Source organism: Scophthalmus maximus, chromosome 17 (assembly GCF_022379125.1).
Source record: "Scophthalmus maximus strain ysfricsl-2021 chromosome 17, ASM2237912v1, whole genome shotgun sequence".
NCBI lineage: Eukaryota > Metazoa > Chordata > Actinopteri > Pleuronectiformes > Scophthalmidae > Scophthalmus > Scophthalmus maximus.
The window spans coordinates 10,710,316-10,733,811 of NC_061531.1; the positions used below are offsets into that span (position 1 = coordinate 10,710,316).

General features: G+C 44.1%; 1 protein-coding gene and 1 long non-coding RNA gene across 5 annotated transcripts; one reads left to right on the forward strand and one right to left on the reverse strand.

The window, feature by feature from the left end:
• The first annotated feature begins 464 nt into the window (after window positions 1-464).
• grid2ipa (glutamate receptor, ionotropic, delta 2 (Grid2) interacting protein, a) lies at window positions 465-23,398 on the forward strand. Of its 4 annotated transcripts, none has more exons than XM_035615390.2 (23): window positions 465-906; window positions 2,568-2,821; window positions 2,925-3,257; window positions 3,390-3,544; window positions 10,392-10,667; window positions 11,653-11,738; window positions 11,896-11,965; window positions 12,367-12,663; window positions 13,254-13,405; window positions 13,626-13,787; window positions 14,075-14,181; window positions 14,288-14,432; window positions 15,332-15,663; window positions 15,946-18,381; window positions 18,535-18,622; window positions 18,864-18,953; window positions 19,588-19,811; window positions 19,931-20,086; window positions 20,452-20,538; window positions 20,650-20,779; window positions 20,910-21,028; window positions 21,148-21,312; window positions 21,901-23,398. In XM_035615390.2, exons 1-23 carry the CDS (start codon window positions 825-827, stop codon window positions 21,979-21,981), a joined length of 6,027 nt encoding a protein of 2,008 aa, XP_035471283.2. In that variant the 5' UTR covers window positions 465-824; the 3' UTR covers window positions 21,982-23,398. The 4 variants fall into 4 exon arrangements, with proteins under 4 accessions (XP_035471283.2, XP_035471285.2, XP_035471288.2 ...); XM_035615392.2 differs by having other exon boundaries at window positions 19,588-19,784; XM_035615395.2 differs by lacking the exons at window positions 465-906; window positions 2,568-2,821; window positions 2,925-3,257; window positions 3,390-3,544 and adding an exon at window positions 4,563-4,678.
• LOC118288882 lies at window positions 2,889-4,590 on the reverse strand. The gene is made up of 2 exons (XR_004785936.1): window positions 4,464-4,590; window positions 2,889-3,191 (listed from the first exon to the last, which is right to left on the reverse strand). It is a non-coding gene; the product is annotated as an uncharacterized LOC118288882 (long non-coding RNA).
• Window positions 23,399-23,496: the final 98 nt, after the last annotated feature.

Consider the following 23,496-nt stretch of genomic DNA (forward strand, 5'->3'; position numbering starts at 1 on the left):
ATGGGAATACCACACACCTCAGCCTGACAGGTAAAAACACAGCATCCACTGCTGCAGATTTCTCTCCATCAGGAAACACTGGAAACTAAGACATACTGATAATCTCGTGTTAGTATTTGCGTTGCTATGCTAAATTTGCCACAGCTTATTGGCTTGGCTGGAACCACTGCTGCACCTGGTGCCTGTAACCTTGAGCATACATCTGCAGGTCACATCTCTGTAACCGCTGCTCCACTACCGAGGTTAACACAGCCGCTATAATCAGAGAAATGTCCCTGGCTGTTACAACGCACAGTTTCTGGGTCACTCCTCAGCCCTCTGAGAGAGCCCCCATCCACATGAGCAACCGAGGGAGACAGTGAGAGATAGAGAGTGGGAGAGAGAGAGAGAGAAAGGGAAAGGTATTTATAGAAAAATGGGGCTTTGCAGTACCTTCTCTTGCAAAGAACCATGTCAGGACCAAGTGAGCGTGTCCCAGTTTTCTGATCACTGCTCAGCCATAGGGTTTGGACTGAGGCTAAGGCTGGACTGCCTCTTCCAGGATGGAGAGCCCGGTTTTCAGATGCTCTCCCCTCTCCTCTGGCCTCCCTGTCCTCAACTACAGATCGCTGGTTCTCTGATTGAAAACTGGGGAAGGCATTGGCCTATATAACCTACAGATGTGACCTTCTAGGCACACTTGATTTGTCTAGCAGGGTAGACGTTTTTGGAGCCGGTGAGGAGCAGCACGAGAGTGTCCGAGGGCACTCTTTGGCTGTTTCGACCCCCAAGACGGGGGTAAGGGGAGGCTGGCCGGAACGTGCCCTGCCGCAAGCCGGGCAAGGATGAGGCGTTTCCTGAGCCGAAAGGGCCGCTTCTCCCTGCGCCAGAGCAAGTCCGGGACCAGGAGTGCCTCCAAAGATTTCTGTAAGTCTTTTTTCTCTGAATCAAATATTTTTTTACATGATGTTCCTGAACTGCTTCATCTGCTGGAGGTAAGGTAAAGAGTGCTCAAAGGAGCTAAGACTGAGATTGTGTATCTAGGTCGCAGCCTGTAGAGAATGGGACAAAAGGAAGTCTTGACAATCCTCAGTGCTGATGTATTCTGGCGGAGAGGAAGGGTTGATGAACCACGTCAGTGATTTCCCAATCTATTTAAGATCAAAAATCTGTGACAGGTTGATGCTTCCTTTCATTCGGCTGATCCAATTTCTGTTTCTCCTTTAGTTTTTGGCTTTAGGCTTGATATGTTTTATGATTCACTCAGCCACATCCCTCCCTGAATATTTAGCCCCGTGCTCCAGTAACATCTGATGCGCCTCTCTACATTGAAGCAGATCTGACATTCCTGCATTTCTCTGGCAAAGTTTTGTGCAGACTCTGAATCTCTCACTTCTTTTGCACTTTTTGTTACTTTTTGTACTTTTCTGAATCTAATTTAGTCTTTGTTTGTCTCACTCTTCCTGTCTCCATCTTACTCTGCCTCTGATCAATTACAAAAAGAAAATTAGCAGTTTAGTGCCGGGGGTTTGTGAAATGTAAGAGAGCATGCTTACGCAAGAAAAGAGTAATTGTACTCAGCCTTTCATCAATGTCAAATGTTCTCTTCTGGTTTTGCACTTTGAGGTTGTGTCTAAAGGGTTAGGGTTAAATGTGATAAGATGTAATTAAGATGATTGTCAGTGGTAGTGGGAGTGCTGCCTCGACTTTAGACAAACATGCTCTATTAAAGTGGTTGTATTTTTATTACTGCCATATTAATACAAATGTGCAGGGTGTGAAGAGCAAGATCACAGGACAACAAGATTGAAATAAGATGAATCAAACTAACGGCAAGTACAAGTGTTCATGATGTAGATTTGATTCATCAGTTTATGATCTAGATTTTTAAGAGAAACAGATTCTCCATAATGTCCTACATATTTCTTAAGATCCAGATGGATGCAGATGAGTGGGGGAAAGAAGTGAAATGGATCCTGTTGGGAATCTATCTGCTAGAATGAGGCCAGTGACCAGGGGAAGGGCAGTAGTTCAACTTGTGGGCTCAATACCAACAGTCGAAAATAACCTCCAATCTATCAGTATTTTATTTTTTTTTCATTTTCACTGCTATTCAACACAGAAAACAAGTGTATCAATCTGAAAATGCCCCTCCCCCTCCTCAGTTGCTTCTGTGTCTTTTTATTTGTGGCCTCATTAAATAGACCAGTGTACCTGCTGTGACAACCAGGCAGCTCCTTCACTGAGGTGCCCTATTTAAACCAAAAGACCATCTGACCTCCAATTTTACAGTCACAACCTGCTCGTCTTTATGAGCAGCTTGCTCCACACAAACAATGTCCTTATGTGCTTTTATGACTTGGGTATGAATCCTAAAAGCATTTTTTTTTTCAAAAGCCATTGCTGCTGATTTCATGTCCTCATTAAAAAAAAAGAAAATCACCACCGTCTCTAAACTGATACCTGCCTGGCTGCCCTTTGAAACCCAACTTGAGCCTTTTTAATGTACAAACGCCTTTTCAAAAACATGCTAGTTAAAGTATCTGCTCATTTGAATCTCTCCATCTTTCCATCCATCCATCCCCCAGACCTCGGTCTCCCAGCCACCAATCAGAACTGGCCAGAGGCGTTTGGTTTCCGGCTGGGTGGCACTGGGCCCAGCTACATCTTATCTGTGGTGGAGGGCAGCAGTGCCTTCCTGGCTGGCTTGCAGCCAGGGGACCAAGTGGTGGACATTGAAGGCCAGGATGTGACCAACCTCAGCACACCGGCGCTAGTCGCTTTGGCTCAGACCCTCAAGACCGTCCCACCCAGCATCGGAGTGGTGTCACGGATTGAACAGGTCACCTGACACGCAATAATCTGCATTTTGTGTTTAGAATTGGAGAAAAAAACAATGAAACTGCGAATAACAGTCAATTATTTTATTTTTTGTCCTTCTTTAGATCGACATCACCCCAGGCCCTGATGGACGTTTTGGATTCATCATCGTTGGAGACAGCCCTCTGATGGTGGAGGACTGTGTGCCCCATGGTCCGGCGGGTCGCAGCGGCCTGAAGGTGGGGGACTACGTCATGGAGGTCAACGGCATCCCAGTGAAGCATCACGAAACGGCAGCGGCCATGATCAAGGCGGCTCAGGGTCGACCCCTGCGTCTGGGCGTGCTCAGCATGGCGCGGCGACCAAAGCGGCTCAGCAGCAGCATGAGGGTGCTGTCACAGAGCGGGGACAGCGTCAGGGACAGCCGTGCCCACAAGGCCATGGAGTTCAACAAGAAGGTGGGTGTGAAATACATTTGTACATCTCAGAGTCATTTTGTGTGTTTGCTGTATTTTTGCCTCGATTGTAATAGTGTGTATTTATCAATGATTTTGTGTTGTTGTTTTTTTTCTACTGATTTTATCTATCAGGTGGAGGAAGTGCTTGGGGAGGAGACAGATGTGAAGGAACATCTATTTGAGGTGCTGAAGCAGTACGCTGCAGAGAGGGATGTGGACAGTCTTGCCGAGGCCCTGCCTGACATCCTGATCACAGAGGAGCATCAGCAGCTTATTGACAGCGTCAGGTGGGTCAAACGGTTGCACGCGCACACTCAGAGACACACTTACAGGTCACACACGGCTGTGTATTTTTTTTGTTTCGAGTTTGAACGCTCAGCTTTATTGACTTACCACTCTTTTAGCATCACACGTGATTTTAGTGGCCTCGTCGGGTACAAGGGACAAGTTAATCTGCAGTACCAGGGGAGATCCACTGGGTGTGACAAGGTTCTTCTACACTGGTGGCTCTGGTTTCCAGGACATTGTTACCTGAGAGGTCCTAAAGCCTTTTGTAAATGATTGGATTGTAAAACATTAACAAAACAACCAGGCGCTAACTTATTAACAGTGTAGTTACATGTTTTAACGATCCAAAACATGTGTCTGGATAGATTATTAACTTTTTTTTACAAAGCACACAAACCGTCGAAATAATTTTCAGTCAAATGTGATATAATCGCCCACCCGTAAGTCTACTGTATTTATCTGAATTGGGTAAATGAATTGTACTTACATAACAAAGGGATCTCAGAGAAGGAGTAAACTTTCCTTAATTGCCCGATGCAATCAATATTTTTGAAACTCCCCCTCAGCATTTGACTGTGAAATATGGGGAATAAGTTTGAGCTGATGTCAATGTCGATTATTCTTGGGTGCTTTAATGTCATCTATTTCTCCCCTCGTAGGTACAGTACACGACGGTATGGTTAGAAAGCACAGCTGGATATTGCATTTCTCCCTACTCAGCATTGATCGGGAAATCAAAACCTGAACCCTAACCCTAACCCTCTGCACACATTTGCATTTTTTTTTCTCAGTCCTCTGCCTCCATTCTGTCACTTCCTCTCATTTGTGACTTTCTCTCCATTCGGTCTGTCTTTTTTCTTTTTTTTTCTTTTCTAAATTCTCCCTGTAAGCTGTGATGCACCCTTTTGATATACGCACCATTTTTTTGTGGATCACATCACTGGATCCTCTTCATTCCCTCCTCTGCACACAGCTCTGAGCTGCTACAACCAGTTTGCTGCTGGTGGTTCAGAAAGCAGGACAACATGCAGATCCTCAGACTGCATGCACACAGCACTGTTTCTCACACGCACATGCACACAGCCGCTGCTTTGGAGTTCAATGCTGGAAGGAATTATGAACTGCTGCCTCAGGTGAGTCCTGAAAAATCAATTTGGTGTCAGTTGTAGCAGTGAGCTGCCTGGTGATCGAGTGTGGTGTCAAAGCGTCTTACGTAGTCGGCCATGATTGGTCATGAAGTAAGCAGTGGTGCAGTTAAAGAATTCTATACTGGAAGTCATTTTACCGATAATTAGTGGTCAGATTTTCCTGTGCCTCCTTTTTGGTGAGTAATCCGTTCTGCCTCCAGCTGTTGACCAGCCACCTCACAGCTGTTTGTTTCACAACTTTGATAGCAATTCTCCTTTCTTCGAAGAATGCCTGTAAAAAATGCTTTGTAATGTTTGTCTTGCACAGCAGTGCCATTAATTATGCATTAGCTGTATGAATCCACAGAGGACTGAGAACTGTTGTAGTTGTTTTCCTCACATTTAGGCAGTGAGAAAGTACAGGAACCCTCCCAAGAAGAATCAGTCTCTAGATAAATCAACTGTATCTTCAGCTGTAGTTACCAATAGTTCCCTCCTGGTTTGTATACTTGAGTTGTGATGTAACCTTGAAAGGCTTTAATATGCAGAAATATTCCTGCTTTTCTTTGCGTCTCTGCCTGCATTGTTTGTGCGGTTATAGACCTACAGGGTCTTGTTGGCTATGCGAGTTTATTATTTATCTTCCAGCATTTGAATAGCTTGTGATATTTTCAACAGAATCCGGTCATCATACTTCTGTGTTCGCAGCCTCGCGGGAGTTTTGCCTCCAGGTTGTCTATGTGCAATGGGAGTTGTTTGTGGCTGCTGCTGACAATGAGACGTCTCAGGGGACTGGGAAATAATGTAACATGGATGTACTCTGCATTCGTTGTGCTCTGTAAATATTACTAGGGGGCTGGCAGGAAAATGTCTGGAGTGACATTTGCGGACAGGTTCAGGATAATATCTGGACTTCAGTGCATGTCTGAAAGCACCTCAAGAAACTTAAGAAACCAGACCTGAAAATATCATATAAGAGATTGTTGTTGTTCTTCATCGCGAGCTGGGTGCTGATGTTGTCGTTTGAGGCGTGGAGAATCAATATGTCTGCCGCTGGAGCTGGAACCTGTCAGTCTCTCTTCTTCCGACTCAATCACTCATTTCTTGTGACAGACAGACACACACACACACACACACACACACACACCACCCTACCGACCTTAGCCCTCTCCGTTTGCTCCGTAAAACTTGACCAGCTGGGCCTCGCTGGGCCATGGGCCACGCTGGGCCCTGCTGGGCTTAGTCTGCCTCTGTCCCCTCGCCGATTTGCCTCGCCCTCCCACAGGATGTGTTCTATTTTTAAGCAGCCTATTTCTTTTAATAAATTCTCTCTTAGGTTTCTGACGCACTTGCCTCGTGTCAATTCTTTAAATGGCTCTAAAACCCAGGGGTTAGCGAGAGCTTGAACACTTGGAAGTTAGGCAGAAGATTATGTATCTGGAGTGTCATTAGAGACAATCACGGGGCACCTATTCGCCCTTTTGTTCATGTAGTTATGTGCTGTTGTGGTAACTGAATGTAATTACTGTGAACTGAAGGCCTTTGTCTGATACTGTGTCTGTATATAGACTTCAAAGCTGTGATTTAATTAGACCGATACATTCTCGTCCCCGCGTTTGGGATGCAGTGCATTTGTTTCCAGTTTGTTTCTGCGATTAGTGAAGATTAGTGATGTTTTTTCGGGGGCTGGGAGTACTTACAGAGATGTTGAGCAAGACTGTAGAAGCTTCTGTACATTCACTTATTCATATTACACACACACACACACACACACACACACACACACACACACACACACACACACACACACACACACAAAGACATTGTTCTGACCTGCTTATGAAATTCCAGTGGGGCTCTCCTCTCCTCTCCTCTCCTCTCCTCTCCTCTCCTCTCTGATTCTCTCTTCTCTCCCTCCTCACTTACTCCTCTGTTCATCTCATTCTATCCCCCTCCCTCCACTGAGGGAAGAAGACTCCCTCTTTCTGCCAAATGACAGATGACTCAGTGACAAGGATTATCCTGTGGCTGTGCCAGAGAAGACCACACTGCGGTGACCTTAAACCCCTGTCGTCTTTGGTACCTGAAGAAGTAGGAAACAAGATGGGAACCAGGGGAGATTGCTGCCCCAAACATGAAGTTGGAGAACAGCTGATGCTGTGGCCTGAGGCTGTTTTGGAGGTGTGGAGGGATGTGCACCACAGCCAGTATTCCACTTTGCTCCCTCCCTCTCTCTCATTCGCTCTCTTTCTTCTTCTGGCTGCTTTCCGAGTCTGCAGCAGGCGCTTTTGAGATCCAGGACGCCTCCTTGTTCAACCATCTTTCTCTTCTTCCCCCTTTGTCCGGGAGAGTTGTTTTGTAGATGGGGACTCACCGAGGTAGCGGGGACGCATTTGCATTGCTTAACTGAGCTCAGGCACTTCCTCGAAGCCCCAAAGAGCCATGGGAAGGGATAGGAGCCTTTCCAGACACTTTCGGTACGGCACTTTTCCTTTGGTCTCAGCAGCAGTGCTCATGTGTCCTGTGTTGTGTTGCTTTGCTGAACTTGCTGAAAGTATTGTCGTGCAACTGTTCCGCGTGTTTGCTATCAAGGATTGTATTGAAGATTATTCTATTCTATTTTTGCCAGCATGTGGAAAAAAGGCAAAATATGCGTTGTCTGTTGTCTCTAAATTTGACTACAGCTCGGGGAAACCCGATGAGAAAACTTTAAATTCCAGCAAAACTCTGCTTTGCCACCAATTGTTCATTCTTCTCAGGGTATGGTCTCTGAGGCTTCTTATGTCCACCCTGTGATTAAACTGCCACTGTGTCTCATGCTAGGCTTTGCAAATTCATACTTGCCGCTGCTGTCAAAGTGGCTGATCAGAAGTGGGTCTGATAATAATGGTTCTTGCAATGAGTCGCCCATCTGATTGTAGTTGTCATTCATCTGTCTGTGCGCTGTGTCCTCGATCCACCCCTCCTTCTGACCTAATTATAGTCTTGTCTTGCCCTCCTTGTAATTGAGGGCATCGCAAGGCCTACATCCAACTTCAATGGAGGTGGCCGTGAAGTTTCTGCTCACTTGCTTTTGGCCGGATTACAAGATTTGACAAGTTAAATATCCTTTCACTTTTACGTTTTCCCTATCCGCCATTTGTCCGAGCAACTGTGGTGATGTATGAATGTTGTTTGGGAAAGTTCTGTGGCCTACATAGTGTTCGTAGGGCAGACTACACGGCTTCATTCCCAATAGTTTCGTGACCCTGGCCTAGAAAGAGCTCTAGTTCTCCTCTCTCTCTCTCTTTCTCTCTCTCTGGCGCTGTCATATTTTACTGCTTTTACCCACTTGTCTGCTTTTTTTTCCTATTCTTCATATCATTTCATTGATCGCTTGTCAGGCCGTCTTTCACCGACTGCCTTTTTTTCTATTATTTCATTATGAGTTTCTCAGTAGAATCACCCTACTTATCTAAAATTGACCCTTTAAGATAACCCCACAGAGCAGCCTGGTGTCACTGATGAGCACATTGTAGCCCTCGGGTGAAGTGACGACTTTTCGCTGCATGAACACACCGTGCACTTCATCACTGTCACCTACATGCTCTACCTCCCCAGGCTTTTGTTTTTAAGGATGCCCTTTAAAGATGTAAGCACGCAAATCTGTTCCCGTAGAGAAGATGATAAGTTCACACATGCACCTACAAACTCACTACTGTATTTACACATAATCAATGTGACATATCACATTTTCACACTCAATCAACCAGGAGAGAATGTGGGAGTGGGCAACCTGTAATGTTGCTGCAGTGCTATTGACTTAATACTGTACAATCACACTTGCAATATACACCCATTGATAAGATTCTATATACTAAATAAGACTGTTTTTTGATTACAGTCAGATTTATCTTCAATATATCTGACATTTCTGAAATTGTGACTGCACTGAATTCATTATGTTAATGTATGATGTAAAAAGGATTTTAGCTGTAATTAGTTTACAAGTGGTTTAACTTGGATTTACAGCCTGAGAGTCTATGACCTGATTTATAAAATCCGTACTGGATCAACGTGAGGTTTTCTGGCATAGCTGTAATTACAGGCATCCTTTGTGTTGTGTGTTGTGTGTGCGTGTGTGTGAGTAAGAGAGATACATAAGCCTGTGAACATCAATGAGTCAAAATTTTTGTCTAGGTAAGAAGTCTTTAGAGAGAAACAATCCGTTAGCTTGCCTCAACTTTGAATTATAGAATATTGGTATGGAACCAGCCAGCTCATCTTTTATGTTTTATTCTAAATTCAAATCTAAAACTAAAACGTACAACGTCCCAAATGTTCCTGCAAAGGGACTGCGACCGCTTTGAAAAGCATAAACGCACCGCTGAGCCTCATTCTCGACATTCTTGTATAAGGATGTTTTGCTGTGCATGTGGATGCACATTGGAACTGGTGCACACTAAAACTTCTCTTCTGCACAGTGGAAGAACCCTGGAGATTCACACTGAAAGCAGAGAGATAGAGAGAAGCTTGTGTCGAGGGTGGAGACAGCATCGTTTTGTGGGTGGGATGGGGAGGCAGATACGCAGAAGACAAAAGGGACAAATGAGGTGTGTGTATGCATGTGAGGTGGAGGCTTACTTGGTTATGTGTCTGTGTGCAGAACAGCAGATAAAGGTGCAGGGAGACCGCGTCCTACATTTAAAGGGGAAAACACAATAAAACACTTCTGAAACACAGTTATTGGCAATTTTTCTCCATTTCTGGGTCATTTCTGTTGTTTTGTCTTGTGTTTTCTTGTTCTAGGAAATAATTGGCCATAAAATAAACTGCATGCAGCACAGCTTCAAGGGAGAACATATCAGTGGTAAATGACAGGTTTGAGTCTTAGTTCGTGGAAACAAAGGGCTTCTTTACAACTTGGTGCTGATACTGAAAACTACACAACAAAGAAATCTGTCATTGAAGAAGCAGCGATACCAATTTAGCCTGTGCATCTGACACACGAGCCATCTTTGATAAGTACGATGCAGAATATGCACAAGCAGTTATAGCCACCACGACTTGTTCTCTTTCTTCATTTTAATGACGGGACGCTTTCTTGTATGCATCACACAAAGCAGACTAGAGGAAAGTGGGTGCACCAAGCCTACAAATCCTGCCCCTGAATAAAACCATATCAGAGTATGTGAGGGTGGGGATTTTCCCTCTAAGAAAGAAGAGGCATTGCGCGTTGATAATGGGAGGGGAAAACAACACTAATAGAGGGAGTGAAGAGTTTTCTCCCAGAGGTGGCTCCCGCACCGTGCTTCCTCCGTTCTGCGTATTAGCTGTGGGCTGTCACTAATACTGAACACTCATACCTACAGCTGCTAATGTGACGGGACCACACAACAAAGCTCATCCCTCATCTCTTTCATTCTCCCACACACATAGATCCCATCTAGTGTTGGACCAGTCTCTTCCCATGAGGCTATATGGGCTGGACTATTTTTGAACCAATTAAGTGGATCCTGCAGCTGGAACAAACATATTGAGAACAATAATCCATATGTTTTTTTGTGTTTTTTTGGACGATCAGAATAATCTTTGTGGCTGAGATGCTGCTTTGATGTGATTTTGGTTTGATGCTGTGTTCGTATGTAGAAAACTATCAGTGGTCTGGAAGCTGCTCCACATCTGTTCTCCTTTTTGTAGTCAATCTGAGGTTGACTCTTGATTCCATAATGTTTGCCAGGATCTTTATTCCCAAGAAGCACCGTGAGCGTTTTGACGAGGTGGTCTCCCAGAGCCTGATGAGCCGACTCAAGGGGCGGAGCTTCAGTGACCCCAGCCGCAACCGCCTTCGCCGCAGCCGGAGCGAGGACCACCCCGAGCGCCTTCTGGTTTCAACCCGCGCAAGCTCAGTGCCGCGCACCCACGCAGAAGAAGGCGTGTTCCCACCTACCAGAGGCATGCGGAAGACCACCTCACTCATAGCAGGCCACTCCAGTGGCACCACTACCAACTGCAGGTCTGTGTTAGGTGTAATTTCGCAGCCTTGCCCATTGATGTTTGCCATCACAGGTTTGCATTTGACAGTATTTTCTCTGCTCATCCTACCTGCGTCGATTGCAGCAGTCACCGCTTTGTCATTTTTTGTCTTCAATATAGACACATTTCCTAAAATAACACTTTCTTTCCCCTTGTCTGATGACATTTCCAACCACTCCACACAGGAACTGCTGTGACAGGTCTTTTCTGTGTTAGGAATTTATGTGAACGAAGATGTGTAGGAGTGAACTGAAAAATAGACCTGTCGGTGGGAAAGCCTAAACCAATGTTAAGCATAAACCTATTTGGACAAGTCATGCCTGACCTCCTACTGTCTTTATCTGCTGCAATGTTGTTTCCCGACGCATCTTTATGAATTCATGACGGTTTCTTCTCTGCTTAGATCCTGCTCAAATTCATCGAGAGTTTAAAATATTCAAAACAAGTCAAAACACATCCAATCACAATCTCTTTCATTTCTAAGAATAAACTTCCCCAAGAATCTGTTAATCTCTGCAGAGGCTCCTGCCTTTGAAAATTTTGACATCTCCCATGGACCGCATTGTCCGTATTTATGTCGGGTTGTTCGTGCAGGATGTTAATTTAAAGCAGTCTGTTGAATATGGGAGCATGTTGGAGGTTCACAGTGTCAGTCCACAGGTTCCGAGATGAGCAGAAGAGCTCATCAGTGAAATTGGATCACTTATCTCTTTGCAGACCTTTTTTCAATCAATTACAGTCGCAGCAGTGTGCTTCAGTAAACAGTTTGTGTTGACTATGCCATATTTATTACGTCTAACTCATGCTTTATTTAACCATAGAAAATGCTAAACATTACTTTAATCAACTAGCATCCCTATGAACTTAGCAATTCAGCAAGAAGAGCTGAGCATTTTTGAATTCCTGCATTCTTTTGACTTCTGGTTATTCCTCGGGTTAATCAAAATGCATGCATGTCTCTTCAGGACAGTGAGAGTGTGCAAGGGCAACATGAGTTTTGGCTTCACCCTCAGAGGTCATGCTCCAGTGTGGATTGATTCTGTCATCCCTGGTAAGTTTAAAATGTGTCAACTTACATTGTGTTACTCTGTTATTAACAGGTTAAAGAGAACTTAATTATATATTTACAAAGCTTGACTTTCTCCCCATCTTACCTTTTGACCTTGAGTTTGGACATCTCGTTCTCTTACTCATTTTCTGTTCTGCAGGAAGCCCAGCAGACAAGGCAGGTCTAAAACCAGGAGACCGCATCCTGTTTCTCAATGGACTGGACATGAGGTTGAGCGCTCACTCACTTTACACATGTTTTTGCAAAAAAAGCTGTACATTAACAGCTTCTAAAGCAGATCTAAATTAGAAGGAAAGGGTTAAAATTTTTGCAGTCAACATAAATATTGTAGTACAGTTATACACACACAGAACTTGCGGAGAGTAGAAATCTCATTTCAAATGGATAATGGATGAGGAGGAGGCAGAGAATGTTCAAATGTGTTTCTGCAGAATACATAAAGTTTTTTAATAGGTGTTTCCTCATTAATACAGCAGTAAAATAGAATGAGTGACTGTTGTATCATAGAAAATACATTTTGTGGGATGGAGCTTAAAAACAACCAGTTTTTAGATTTAAGTTACAGTCCAATGTGCATCTGTCCCCATGCATACAATGTATTTCCCCAAAGGACCTCCTCCCACGAGAAGGTGGTGTCCATGCTGCAGGGCAGCGGCGCCATGCCCACTCTCGTAGTCGAGGACGGACCACCTACTTTTGCTCTGGCGGAGCAGGACCTGGCGGGGGGCAGTGTTCCCACTGAGCGCTCCCGCTCCCCCGTGCTCAGCTCACTGCAGTGGGTGGCCGAGATTCTGCCTCCCAGTATCCGGGTTCAGGGCCGCACCTTCGGTCAGCAGCTGGAGCACCTGCTGACCATCCAGGAGAGGTACACCATCTGCAAGGCTTTGGAGAACTTCTTCCAGCACAGGTGAGCAATGGCATCAGAAGAAGTTTGGGACAGTAGAAGGAAGGAGTAGTATTTGCAAGTGATATGCAAATAAGAAGGAATGTTGGAACAAAATGTTTTCAACTGAACTGTTTATATTTTGCAGGACAAGTTGAATTGAATTATATTAAACCATAATTATTGGTAAAATGACTCTGAAAATCAACATTTCATGTTGACAGTATAATCGTGGGAATCTTTACTGTCAATTTTACTTATTTTCTACATTTTGGAACTTTCAATTGAATCAATTGAAACAATAGAGGCCAAGAAAAACAAAAATGTTCTCCCTTGTATGGGCCAAGCGCCAAAACACTGGATATACTTTCTACATTTGCCATAATGCAACCATGCAACCTTCAAAGTGTGTAACACAGGCTTTCTGTTATATTTTAAATATCTAAACCCAAGCAGAAATAACTTTTAGGGAAGGCCAGATTAATTTTTTTAAACCTAACACAGAAGACTTAAAATTAATGCATTGCACCTTTAAGTTTGAGTTTCGTTGTTGGCATATATTTGCGAACAGCCAGGCGATCTCTGTCACCTTGCCTGTGTTTCCATGGCAACAGGAATGTTGACACTCTGATCGTGGATGTGTTCCCGGTGCTGGATACTCCAGCCAAACAGGTGATCTGGCAGTTTGTTTACCAGCTGCTGACGTACGAGGAGCAGGAACACTGCCAGAGCAAGATCTCACGCTTTCTCGGCTACAAAGCCCCAGGTGTGTGCACACATTTGCATTTGAGAAATTGTTCTCGTGGCTTTGTTTTAACGTTTTTATAAAGTTTTATGTGTGCGAGTCACAAAAGGTTTGTGTGCGAGTTGGTTACTGTCAAGGAGATCTTTCATAAATATACCAAGTGCAATCAACTCAGGTGCTGCAGCTCTTCATACACATTTTGCCTCTTCCTCTGCACTGCCAATATGTGTGTGTGTTCCAGTTCCACCACCACCACCACCACCTCCCCCTCCCCCGGAGCCTGAAGTTGCCCCTGAGCCCCATCGCCGTAGCAGCTCCATGAGGGTAACGGGAACCACGTACAGGAGCAGTGTGAGGGGACGTAGTTCTGATGACCTGGTCATTGGCACACACTTGGGCATGGGTACAGATCTTCATTGTCTTCCTCATTGTTTTTGATCGCTAGCAGCAGTAACAGCAGTTGATTCACATCAGCATCATCACTTTTTTAATCTTGGCTAACATCGGTTCATACTGTATATTTTCTACAGTATTATATGTATTGAATTAGGTTTTTGACATAAAATTAGCGGGCCCAAAACTGACTTCAGTTGATGTAACTGGAGCTGATTCTTAGCCGAAACCAGCTGATCCCCGCTGTCAAAAACTGGCAAAATCTTGCAAATCATTCAAATGAGTGTATTACCACAGGCCTCCGTGCAGAGCCAGTGCTGGAGACAGGGATGAGGTTGGCTCCAGGAGAGAGACAGTCAGGAGATGGCACCTCACTTCCCGAGACTCCTAACAATCTCACCAATGTATGTAATGAGTCCCGTGTTGATGGGGAAAAGACACACTAAATATCACATTCATTTGGACCAGAGGTCTTACTCTGGTCTCTCTGTGCATTTTTCACCATACAAGCTGTCAGCAGTGTACGCTGAACTGGAGAACATGTATTCGACCAAGAGGTCCAAGTCTCTGAAGAGCCGCCCTCCTCCGGCCCCTGAGAGTTTTCTGGATCTGGAAACTGCTTCACGCTCAGCTTCCCCTACAATACACAACACAGGTAGCCAAAAGTACACAATCATACAAAACGCATAGCTGCTGGAGTTAAATTTAACTGAAGTACTGTGTAAAATGACTATTGTGTGCATGAGCAATTGTGTGTATGTGCTAGTGGAAGAGAAGAATAATGACAAAATGATGGGGGGGGGGGAAATGCTGCTGAGCAAAAATTTTGAATCCCAAGGAAGCCAACACAATTCTGACTCAAGTGAATATCCTTGAATTTCCCATTGACAGGCATCTTTGTAATTTCATGCTTTACATAAATATACAGCAGAGCAGAGTTTTGAATCAATCCTCTGCTTTCAGTCTTTTTCAGCCTGGTTCTTAATAGTTTTAGTTCATTTTGTTAGATTAGGACATGTGCAGGGTCAGAGCTGGCATCAAACAGTGGGAGGGGGTGTGTGTGTGTGTGTGTGTGTGTGGGGGGGGGGGGGGGGGGTGGGGGGGGGTTATAACAAGTTGCCATCTTTGACTGGATTTGGTCTGCCCATGACTTGTCCTCCTACAAGATCAATCACCCCCAGACAGGGATTCAGAGTGCACTCTGCAGCTCCGATGGTCAGGCTCTCAGATTATAGAAACTTTAAAGCACATGTTAGGCTTTTTCTTACCAGGGTATGGTGATGGTGGAAGTGGAACTAGAAGACACACAATTCAAGACCCCCTCTAATCAAAAATGGGTTTTCTGGAATTGTTAGTTCCTCTGGGAGATGTGTTCGGATTAGTTTTTGTGAGTGTCAAAGATAGAAAGCCTTTTTATGCACTTGTTCTGTTAATTCATAGACTTCTGAAAGTCATTAAGGAGATCTTTCTATGTGTGAGGCATTGTACCTAACAAGATGCTTCAGACATGCGTCTGTTGTTAATATAACTGTATTTGTCTCCTCCTTACCTCAGGTAGCCGTAAAGGTCCCTCAACCCCTGCAGCCTGGCAGGAGCCTCTCCCCAGCCCCCCTCTAGCCCAATTCTACTCATCAGGGCTGCCAAGTCAGACCAGTGCGGAGTCTAATCCCTACATCAGCTTGGACAGTCCCCCACCCTCGCCTCCAGAGCCTGCTGACTACCCATCTAGTCCTCCTCCCCAACGCACCAGCAATCGACGTTACACCTTTTCCAAACCACCCCGATCAGAAGACACAGATCGCTTCCTGGATGCACTGAGCGAGCAGCTGGGACAGCGGGTGGCCATCATTGACGACTTTCTGACTCCTGAGAATGACTACGAGGAGGTAGAGTCACATCAATATGCTGCATGTGAAATAGCTCCTGGTCTCATCTTGAAGTTGTGTTAAAATGAACTGGCTAATAATTTAAATACTACTGATGCTTATTCAGTTATTTACAATGAGTGTACCAATCTGTATAATCACATTTCAAATTATGTACATTTCCATTTGAGCAATTATAAAAAATTAAAAAAACATTTTTGATCAACTCAAACACCCATATAATTGCTAATGTTCAATTTTAACATCAATGGGCTAATAAAATTTGATTGGTGTTAATGCCAGGATGTTGTGCAGATGGGTTTCCCAGATGAGGAGGATGAGGATAATGAAGAGGAGCTGGGAGTGGATGAAGAAGAAAGTGGAGGATTTGTAGCCCCGGAGCTGAGCAGCCCGAGTGATGTTCACAGCAGCAGTGGAGAGGAGAATGCCTCCTCTCTCACCTACTCCTCTTCCTCTGACCACATTCCTCCTCCCCCCATGACCCCTCCACCACCTCCACCGGTTCAGTTCAATGACCCGGCGCCTCCCCCTCCAGCTCCTGCACAAGCTCAGCCTCAGCAACATCAGCAGCAACAACAGCAACAACAGCAACAACAGCAACAGCAGCAACAGCAGCAACAACAGCAACAGCAGCAACAACAGCTTAACTACACGCCTGAACACTCCCCAAGAGCATATGTGCCAATTCGCCGGAAATCTGGACCACCTCCACCACCTCCACCCCGCAGTAATCCACCACCTAAACGTCTCTCTCTCCATAAAGCACTACCTTCAAGAGAGGACTTACAGGTTCATGCTACCATCCAAGAGCTAAAAGTCTACCAAGAACAACAAGCCTACCAGGAAAGACAAGCCTATGAGGAACAGAAAGTGTACAAGGAGAGGCAGGCGTATGAAGAGCAGAAAGCCTATGAAGAACAACAACTGTTTCAAGAGCAACAGGCCTACCAGGAGAAACTTTTCAAAGAGAGACAAGCTTATGAAGAGCAGAAAGCATACGAGGAGCAAAAAGCTTTTGAAGAGCAACAAATGTACCAGGAGCAACAAGCCTACCAAGAAAGACAAGCGTACGAACAGCGTCAAGCCTACCAGGAACAAAAAGTATATGAACAGCGTCAAGCCTATAAGGAGCAAAAAGCATTTGAAGAGCTCCAAGCCTACCAGGAGCAAAAAGCCTACGAGGAGCGCAAAGCTTATGAGGAGCAAAAAGCCTTCGAGGAGCAACAAGCGTATCAAGAGCAACAGATGCAGCAGATCTACCAGAGTCACCACTCAATGCCTACCCAGCCAACACAGCAAAAAGCTCAATCGCCACTTCCTCTCCAACAACTTCACCAGTCCTTACCCCCGCTCCCCTCTCCAGACTCCACCCATCAACACGCCAACCATCCTCTTTATATAATGCGCCTAGCACAGCAGCAACAGGCCACCCAGAGTCATCACCACCGACGTCTGTCTCGGTCAGCCCCTCCACCACATCAGCCATCAACCCAACCGACAGCCCATCCCAGCCAACAAGATCAGTATGCTGAGGGCATCTACCAAAGTCAGCAGGGCCTGAGACCCCATCCCCACCATTCTTCAGCGGAGATGCTCCACCAGATGCACCAAGCACCAGCCCATCACTCCTCCGCCGAGATGCTCAACCAGTTGCAACAATCCCAGGCCCACCACTCATCTGCTGAGATGCTCCAGCAGATGCAACAAGCCCATGCCCACTACTCCTCTTCAGAAATGCTCCACCAAATACACAAATCCAAGGCTGAGCATTCTTCAACAGAGTTTCTGCACCAAATGCAGCCTCACCACTCATCAACAGAACTTCTCCATCAAGCTCACCAGATGCTTCGGGGTCAACCGCACCATTCGTCCTCTGAGCTGCTCCATCAAATGCACAAGCCGCAGACTCACCACTCCTCCACAGAGCTGCTCCATCAAGCCCATCAAATGCACCAACCTGTGCCCCATCACTCCTCCACAGAGCTCCTGCATCAAGCCCAGCAAGAGCCTGCCTCCCTTTCAGTTCAGCTAAAACGAGACAGCCATTCACACCAGAGCCGCAGAAGTCTTAAGGGTCATCATCGAACCCAAGTGTCACCTCAAGGGAGACACCAAGAGCAGCAGATCCATCACCCCCAGCCCACCAAACCCTCTCCCCAGAGACCCCACTCTATCCAGCAGACCCACCACCACTCCAGCACACCTCAGATCCACCACATCCACCACATGACCCCACAGCCCCCTCCGAAGGACTTCCAACACCAGATTCATGTCATCCACCCTCCACAGCAGCCCCACAGCCCCCAGCCTCTTCTTTCTACCTTTCAGCCCCTCCAGCCCCCGCAGCCCAGCCTCTCCACTTTCCAGCCTCTTCCCCAACACCACCAATTGCAGCACCAAGTCCAGTCTTCCACCAAAACTGCCCGTCCACATTCCCAGCCCTCACATCACCTTCTGCAGTCCCAAAACCAGCCGCAATCCCAGTCGTCCCACCATAAACAGTCCCATGGCCAGAGTCAGCCCCAGTCCCTCCCCCACTCTCTGTCTGATCCCACAGAGCACCTACTAGAGCCCCCTCCCCCTCCACCCCCGCCCCCACCTTGCTCTCCTCCACCACTGCCACGGCCCGGTCTGTCCAGAATGGATTCCAACCACATGAGTGTCAAGAGGTTGCGCTGGGAGCAAGTGGAGAATTCAGAGGGGACTATCTGGGGACAGGTGAGTTGTTTGGGGTTTGGACATGGGGACCTAAGGTCTCTTGAAATGCAAACACACTTTATATTTTAGAAAACTAAATTTAAAACGTAGAACTATAAGATTTAGTCATGAAATCGTAATTTATATAGCACCATTTTTGTATATCTTTGGTAGTTGGGAGCAAATTCTGATTATGATAAACTGCATGACATGGTGAAGTATCTGGATCTGGAGCTGCACTTTGGGACACAGAAGAGCTCCAGTGAGTACAAGTGACTGTCTGCATATCTGTAGTGCTTTGATAAGTGGTTGATTTGACACAATAACACATGTATCATTATTTCTTAGCACAGCACCTAAACATTAGATGTCTAACTAATCTTAAAAAAATCATGATTTCCTAGCTCTTTTTCTTTTGCTACAATCTTTCGCTCGTTGACTGTAGTTTGTGGAATCTAAGGTTATTTTCCTTTTGCACTCCTTGCTCCTTGATCCAACTTTAGTGCCTGCTCCAGAGCCATCTCTCCTGCCAGAAAGCTTCAAGAAGAAAGATGTAATAGAAATTCTGTCCCATAAGAAGGCTTACAATGCCTGTAAGTATAAAAAAATCTCATAGTATGTGTGGCCTTGTTTTTAAACTTCATTAGCTTATATTCAAACTGAAATATCTCAACGAGAAATGCATGGATGCCATGACTTTTTGTATAGACATTCACAGTCCCCAAAGGATGATCCCACAGTGTGGATCCACTAACTTTTCCTCAGGGCACAAGTTTTACACCTTGACTTTTACACTAGATATCTCAACAGCTGTGTGATTCATTGGGGCTAAATTTCGTACAGACTGTGTTCTGGTGTATTTGGTTAACCCATGACTTTTCCTCCGGCTACTTCATGAATTTTACTCAATTCAAAAAAAAATATATTTTGACAACTGGATTGCTGTGAAATTGCTGTGAAATTTGCCCAAAGTAATTATGTTACCCAGAGGATGAACTGATAAAACTGTGATATCCCGACCTTTCACCTAGCACCACCAGGAGGTCAAGAGTTCTTTTTATCCAATACTTGATTTCATTTGACTTGATTTTATGAAATGCTGACACTGTGTTTAGTCGTCATTATCAAATATGGTTAAGAACAAACTAAGATTTTAAACATTATACCAGCATTTGAATTCCAATTTATCTTCCTTTTTGGTACGTTTGTTTTTTTCTTAACCTCTAGCTATTCTGATAGCCCACCTGAAGCTGTCTCCTGCGGAGCTGCGACAAATGCTGATGACCATGGTCACTGATAGGCTGGAGCCGGCCCACATCAAGCAGCTGCTGCTGTATGCCCCCGACGCAGAGGAGGTCAAAAAGTACGAGGAGTACAGACAGGACCCCGGCAAACTCAGTGAGCCAGACCAGTTTGTGTTGCAGGTACAGTCCTGGCCGGGGAGTGGATGGGTGGGTTTGTTTTTTGTTGATTTGAACACGTGTACAAGTGATTGTGACGGTGACCTCTGCCTGTGTTCATAAGTGTATCAACAGTTACTCATTTCCGTGTTGTGTGTGGTCTCCATCAGATGTTATCAGTGCCAGAGTACAAGACGCGCCTGCAGAGCCTCCTCTTCAAGTGTTCTCTACAGGAGAAGACAGAGGAGCTGAGGGGAGCGTACGACTGTATCTGCAAGGCCTCCGTGGAGCTGAAGACCAGCAAGAAACTAGCAAAGATACTAGAGGTAGCCGACTCTTGAGTATATTAAAAAAGAAAGAAAAATTACTTGTCATTGTTTATATTTAATGGCAACCTGGTGTTGTGCTGATGATGTAAAAATGCTGCTTTTACAATTGTGCATGATTCTGATAAGGAATATGATGTTTGTTATCAGATATGAAGAACAGTAAAACATGTTCACCAACCTACAAGATGTTTGCTCTTTCCCCTTAACTGGAACCAGACATGCAGCATATCTGGATTATGCATAAAAATTACACTACAAGAACAAAAGAGCTATACATGCCTAGGAATGAGAACTCAGCTCAAATATGAATGAATTCTTCTGCAGAATTACAGTACAGTTCTGCTTGCTTTTGCTTTCTTCAGTTTGTGCTGGCAATGGGAAACTACTTGAATAACAGCCAGCCTAAAACCAACAAGACTACAGGCTTCAAGATCAACTTCCTAACAGAGGTAATGTAATCAATACATTAATAGATATTGAAAAAAAATATGATGAAATCTTTGAAGAATAAGATTGATATGACACTGGTACAGTCAATAAATTCAATATGTCTTCTACAGTTGAGCACAACTAAAACAGTGGATGGGAAGTCGACATTTCTGCATATTCTGGTCAAGTCCTTATGTCAACACTTTCCCGAAGTGTTGGATTTTTCCAAAGATCTAACTATGGTTGCACCTGCAGCCAAAGGTAGATAGATACATTTCCCTTTAACATCAGCTCCACAGCTTGAGAACAATGTTTTAACAGATATTGTCATTTTTGCATGTTTTCCATTCTTTGCTCATTATTATCCTGCTTTGTTCACACACGTCTCCAGTAAACCAGAGGACTATCACGTCAGATCTGAATGACCTTCATGCAACCATCCGGGACATTCGCTCAGCCTGTCAGAAGATGCCTGCGACTGCCGAGGACCGTTTTGCTGTTGTCATGAGTGTATCCTTCACAAAATTGCCCAAAGGCACAGAAACACTGATTTATTTAGACCAATGAAGTTAGAAACTAAAGAAGAGGTGATGAAACACTTGTGTCCCTTGACTCCAGTGTGTGTGTAGAACTTTTTGGAGAACAGTCACCCAGCAATCCAGTCTCTGGAGTCGCTGCAACAGAGAGCAATGGAAGAGTTCAGCAAAACGGCCTCTTACTTTGGGGAAGACGGCAAAGCCACCAACACTGAGGCCTTCTTTGGTATCTTTGCTGAGTTCGTGAAAAAGTTTGAGGTGAGGAAGTAAAATTTTAAGAATTACAGTCAACATTATATGTATGGTATTGTCTTTAGTTATTTTTCAACTTTCACCGAACTAAAAAAAAGTGTTTCTTTTGTTGTCAGTTTTTGACAACAAAAACAACAAAAAAGGCTCACGTAATGTCGGCATTTTGTAGTGCTAGCAATGAGCACAGCCTGCGTTGCATCAACAATGTAGAGATACAACAGTCTACTAGGCTACATCAATAATGATCTGCTATAATTTACAGTATTGGGATCAGTATTCAGCAGTTGTTTGTGCGTCTGAGTAAAGAAAGCTGAAATTAAAAGACAAAACTAGAATGGCACTCGATAGAGCTCTTACCTCAAACAATCCTACACATCTGCTCTTATAAAAGACAAAAAGAAAGGAAGAAGTCTGATAATCTACATGAAATGGCTGATGTTTTTTTCAATCCCTTAAGTAATTGGAATTTCTTCAATCATATATGAGAACCACAACAAATATATATATTGTTAAACTATTAAGTAACGATGTGAATAATACAGATGACAGTTTATGATGTTTTATAAACCCTGTTGTTGTTGTTTTGTTTTTCAGAGAGCTCTGAGTGATCATCAGGCTGCAGAAATCCCGAAGAGTCCTCGGAGTCCACGAATGGCCTCCCCACTGGCCTGGTAACATACACACACACACACAGTATACACACAGACATTCACAGACATGCTGTAAACATATTCTGTACATATCTTGAACATACACAACACTCATTGCACATTTTTGAGCAAAAAATGTATAATGTATGTATGGTTTTTTTTTGGTTACATTAAGTGAGACAGAAACTCTTTTGCATCATGTGTGCATGTGTCCTTTTCAAAATAAGATTTTATGCCTCAGACTTCTACATAGTACACAACTTTTTCTGGCTGTCAAAATATCTGTACTGTGTAAGAGTTAGTTACTGATTAACATCATATAGTTCATCCTAATGTTTCCTTCTCTCAGCCTGAGATTTGGTCACCTCTGTAAGTGCGCAATAACGTCTCTACAGTAAAATCTTTGTGATGTGTGCTTGAATAAGATTTCATCCTAAAATAGATGTTTACTTAAAATAAATACACTCACGGAATCAGTTTTCCTAATTGTTTACACGTTGTGTATTTTTGTAAGCAGCCCACCACCCTGAATGTGAAATAAGTTCTTTACCGTTTAAGCGTAGATTATTTTCTCTAGTAAATAATCACTCACCTCAGATTTCCCCAATGATGGATGGTTTGATTGACTGCATCATGTTTATACAGATTTTCTTTCTCTTTTCCTAAATGGTGTTGCTCTTGTATGATACCTCTAATGCCACCATGAGACAATGTATGTGGGATGTTTGGAGAATTTTAACTGTTCTAAGGATCCTTTTTATTTATTTGTATTCAAGTCGGTGGTTGTTGTAGTGGGATCTGACCTGGAGCTCAGAGTGGGCAGTGTGCAATATGTGAAAATTCGGCTGATATTAAACTGTAACAGAGATTTCTCTTGTTTGTACTGAACAAAATGAGAGTGAATGTCATGAAGATTTTATGCTACAATATATTAAGCACTTTTGTGTGTCGCCCAAATATTTATTTCATGGTGTTATGCTGGACAAACTGAGCAGGAAGTTATTCCACTGAGAGGACAGCCACGTCATTAAGTTTAGTGTAAGACCTGTAGCATTTTACATGCGGCAGCATTCAACTAGTAAAACAGACTTACCAGCTTCTCAGTTACACCAGTGCTTTGTAAAAAGTAAAGCTTCCTCTCCAGGTGATATTTTAAAAACTTAAGGTTAAGCTGTGCAGTTAGTAAAAGCTTTTCTCTGCTTAAATTAGAGTCTGCATTTTGTTTTGTGTCACAACAACGCTGACAAATAATAATAATGATAATAAAAGAGTCATATAAAATCTATATCTGCCCGTGTTGTAAAGAATCTGTTACGAAAATGATCTGTCATGGTTGCTAATATGCCAAATGAAAATGTGTTTTACGGAGAAATGATACTGTATGTACTAGTGTATTATTGGCAGTACAGAGGTAATAACATTAAAGTACTCTTGTTTCTACATTTCCTTCTGTAAATAACTGTCTTCACAACTTGCTTACAGCTGCTGCTGATACACCTGCTATTGCTGCAATGTCTCAGATGAACATTTGTTTTTGTGA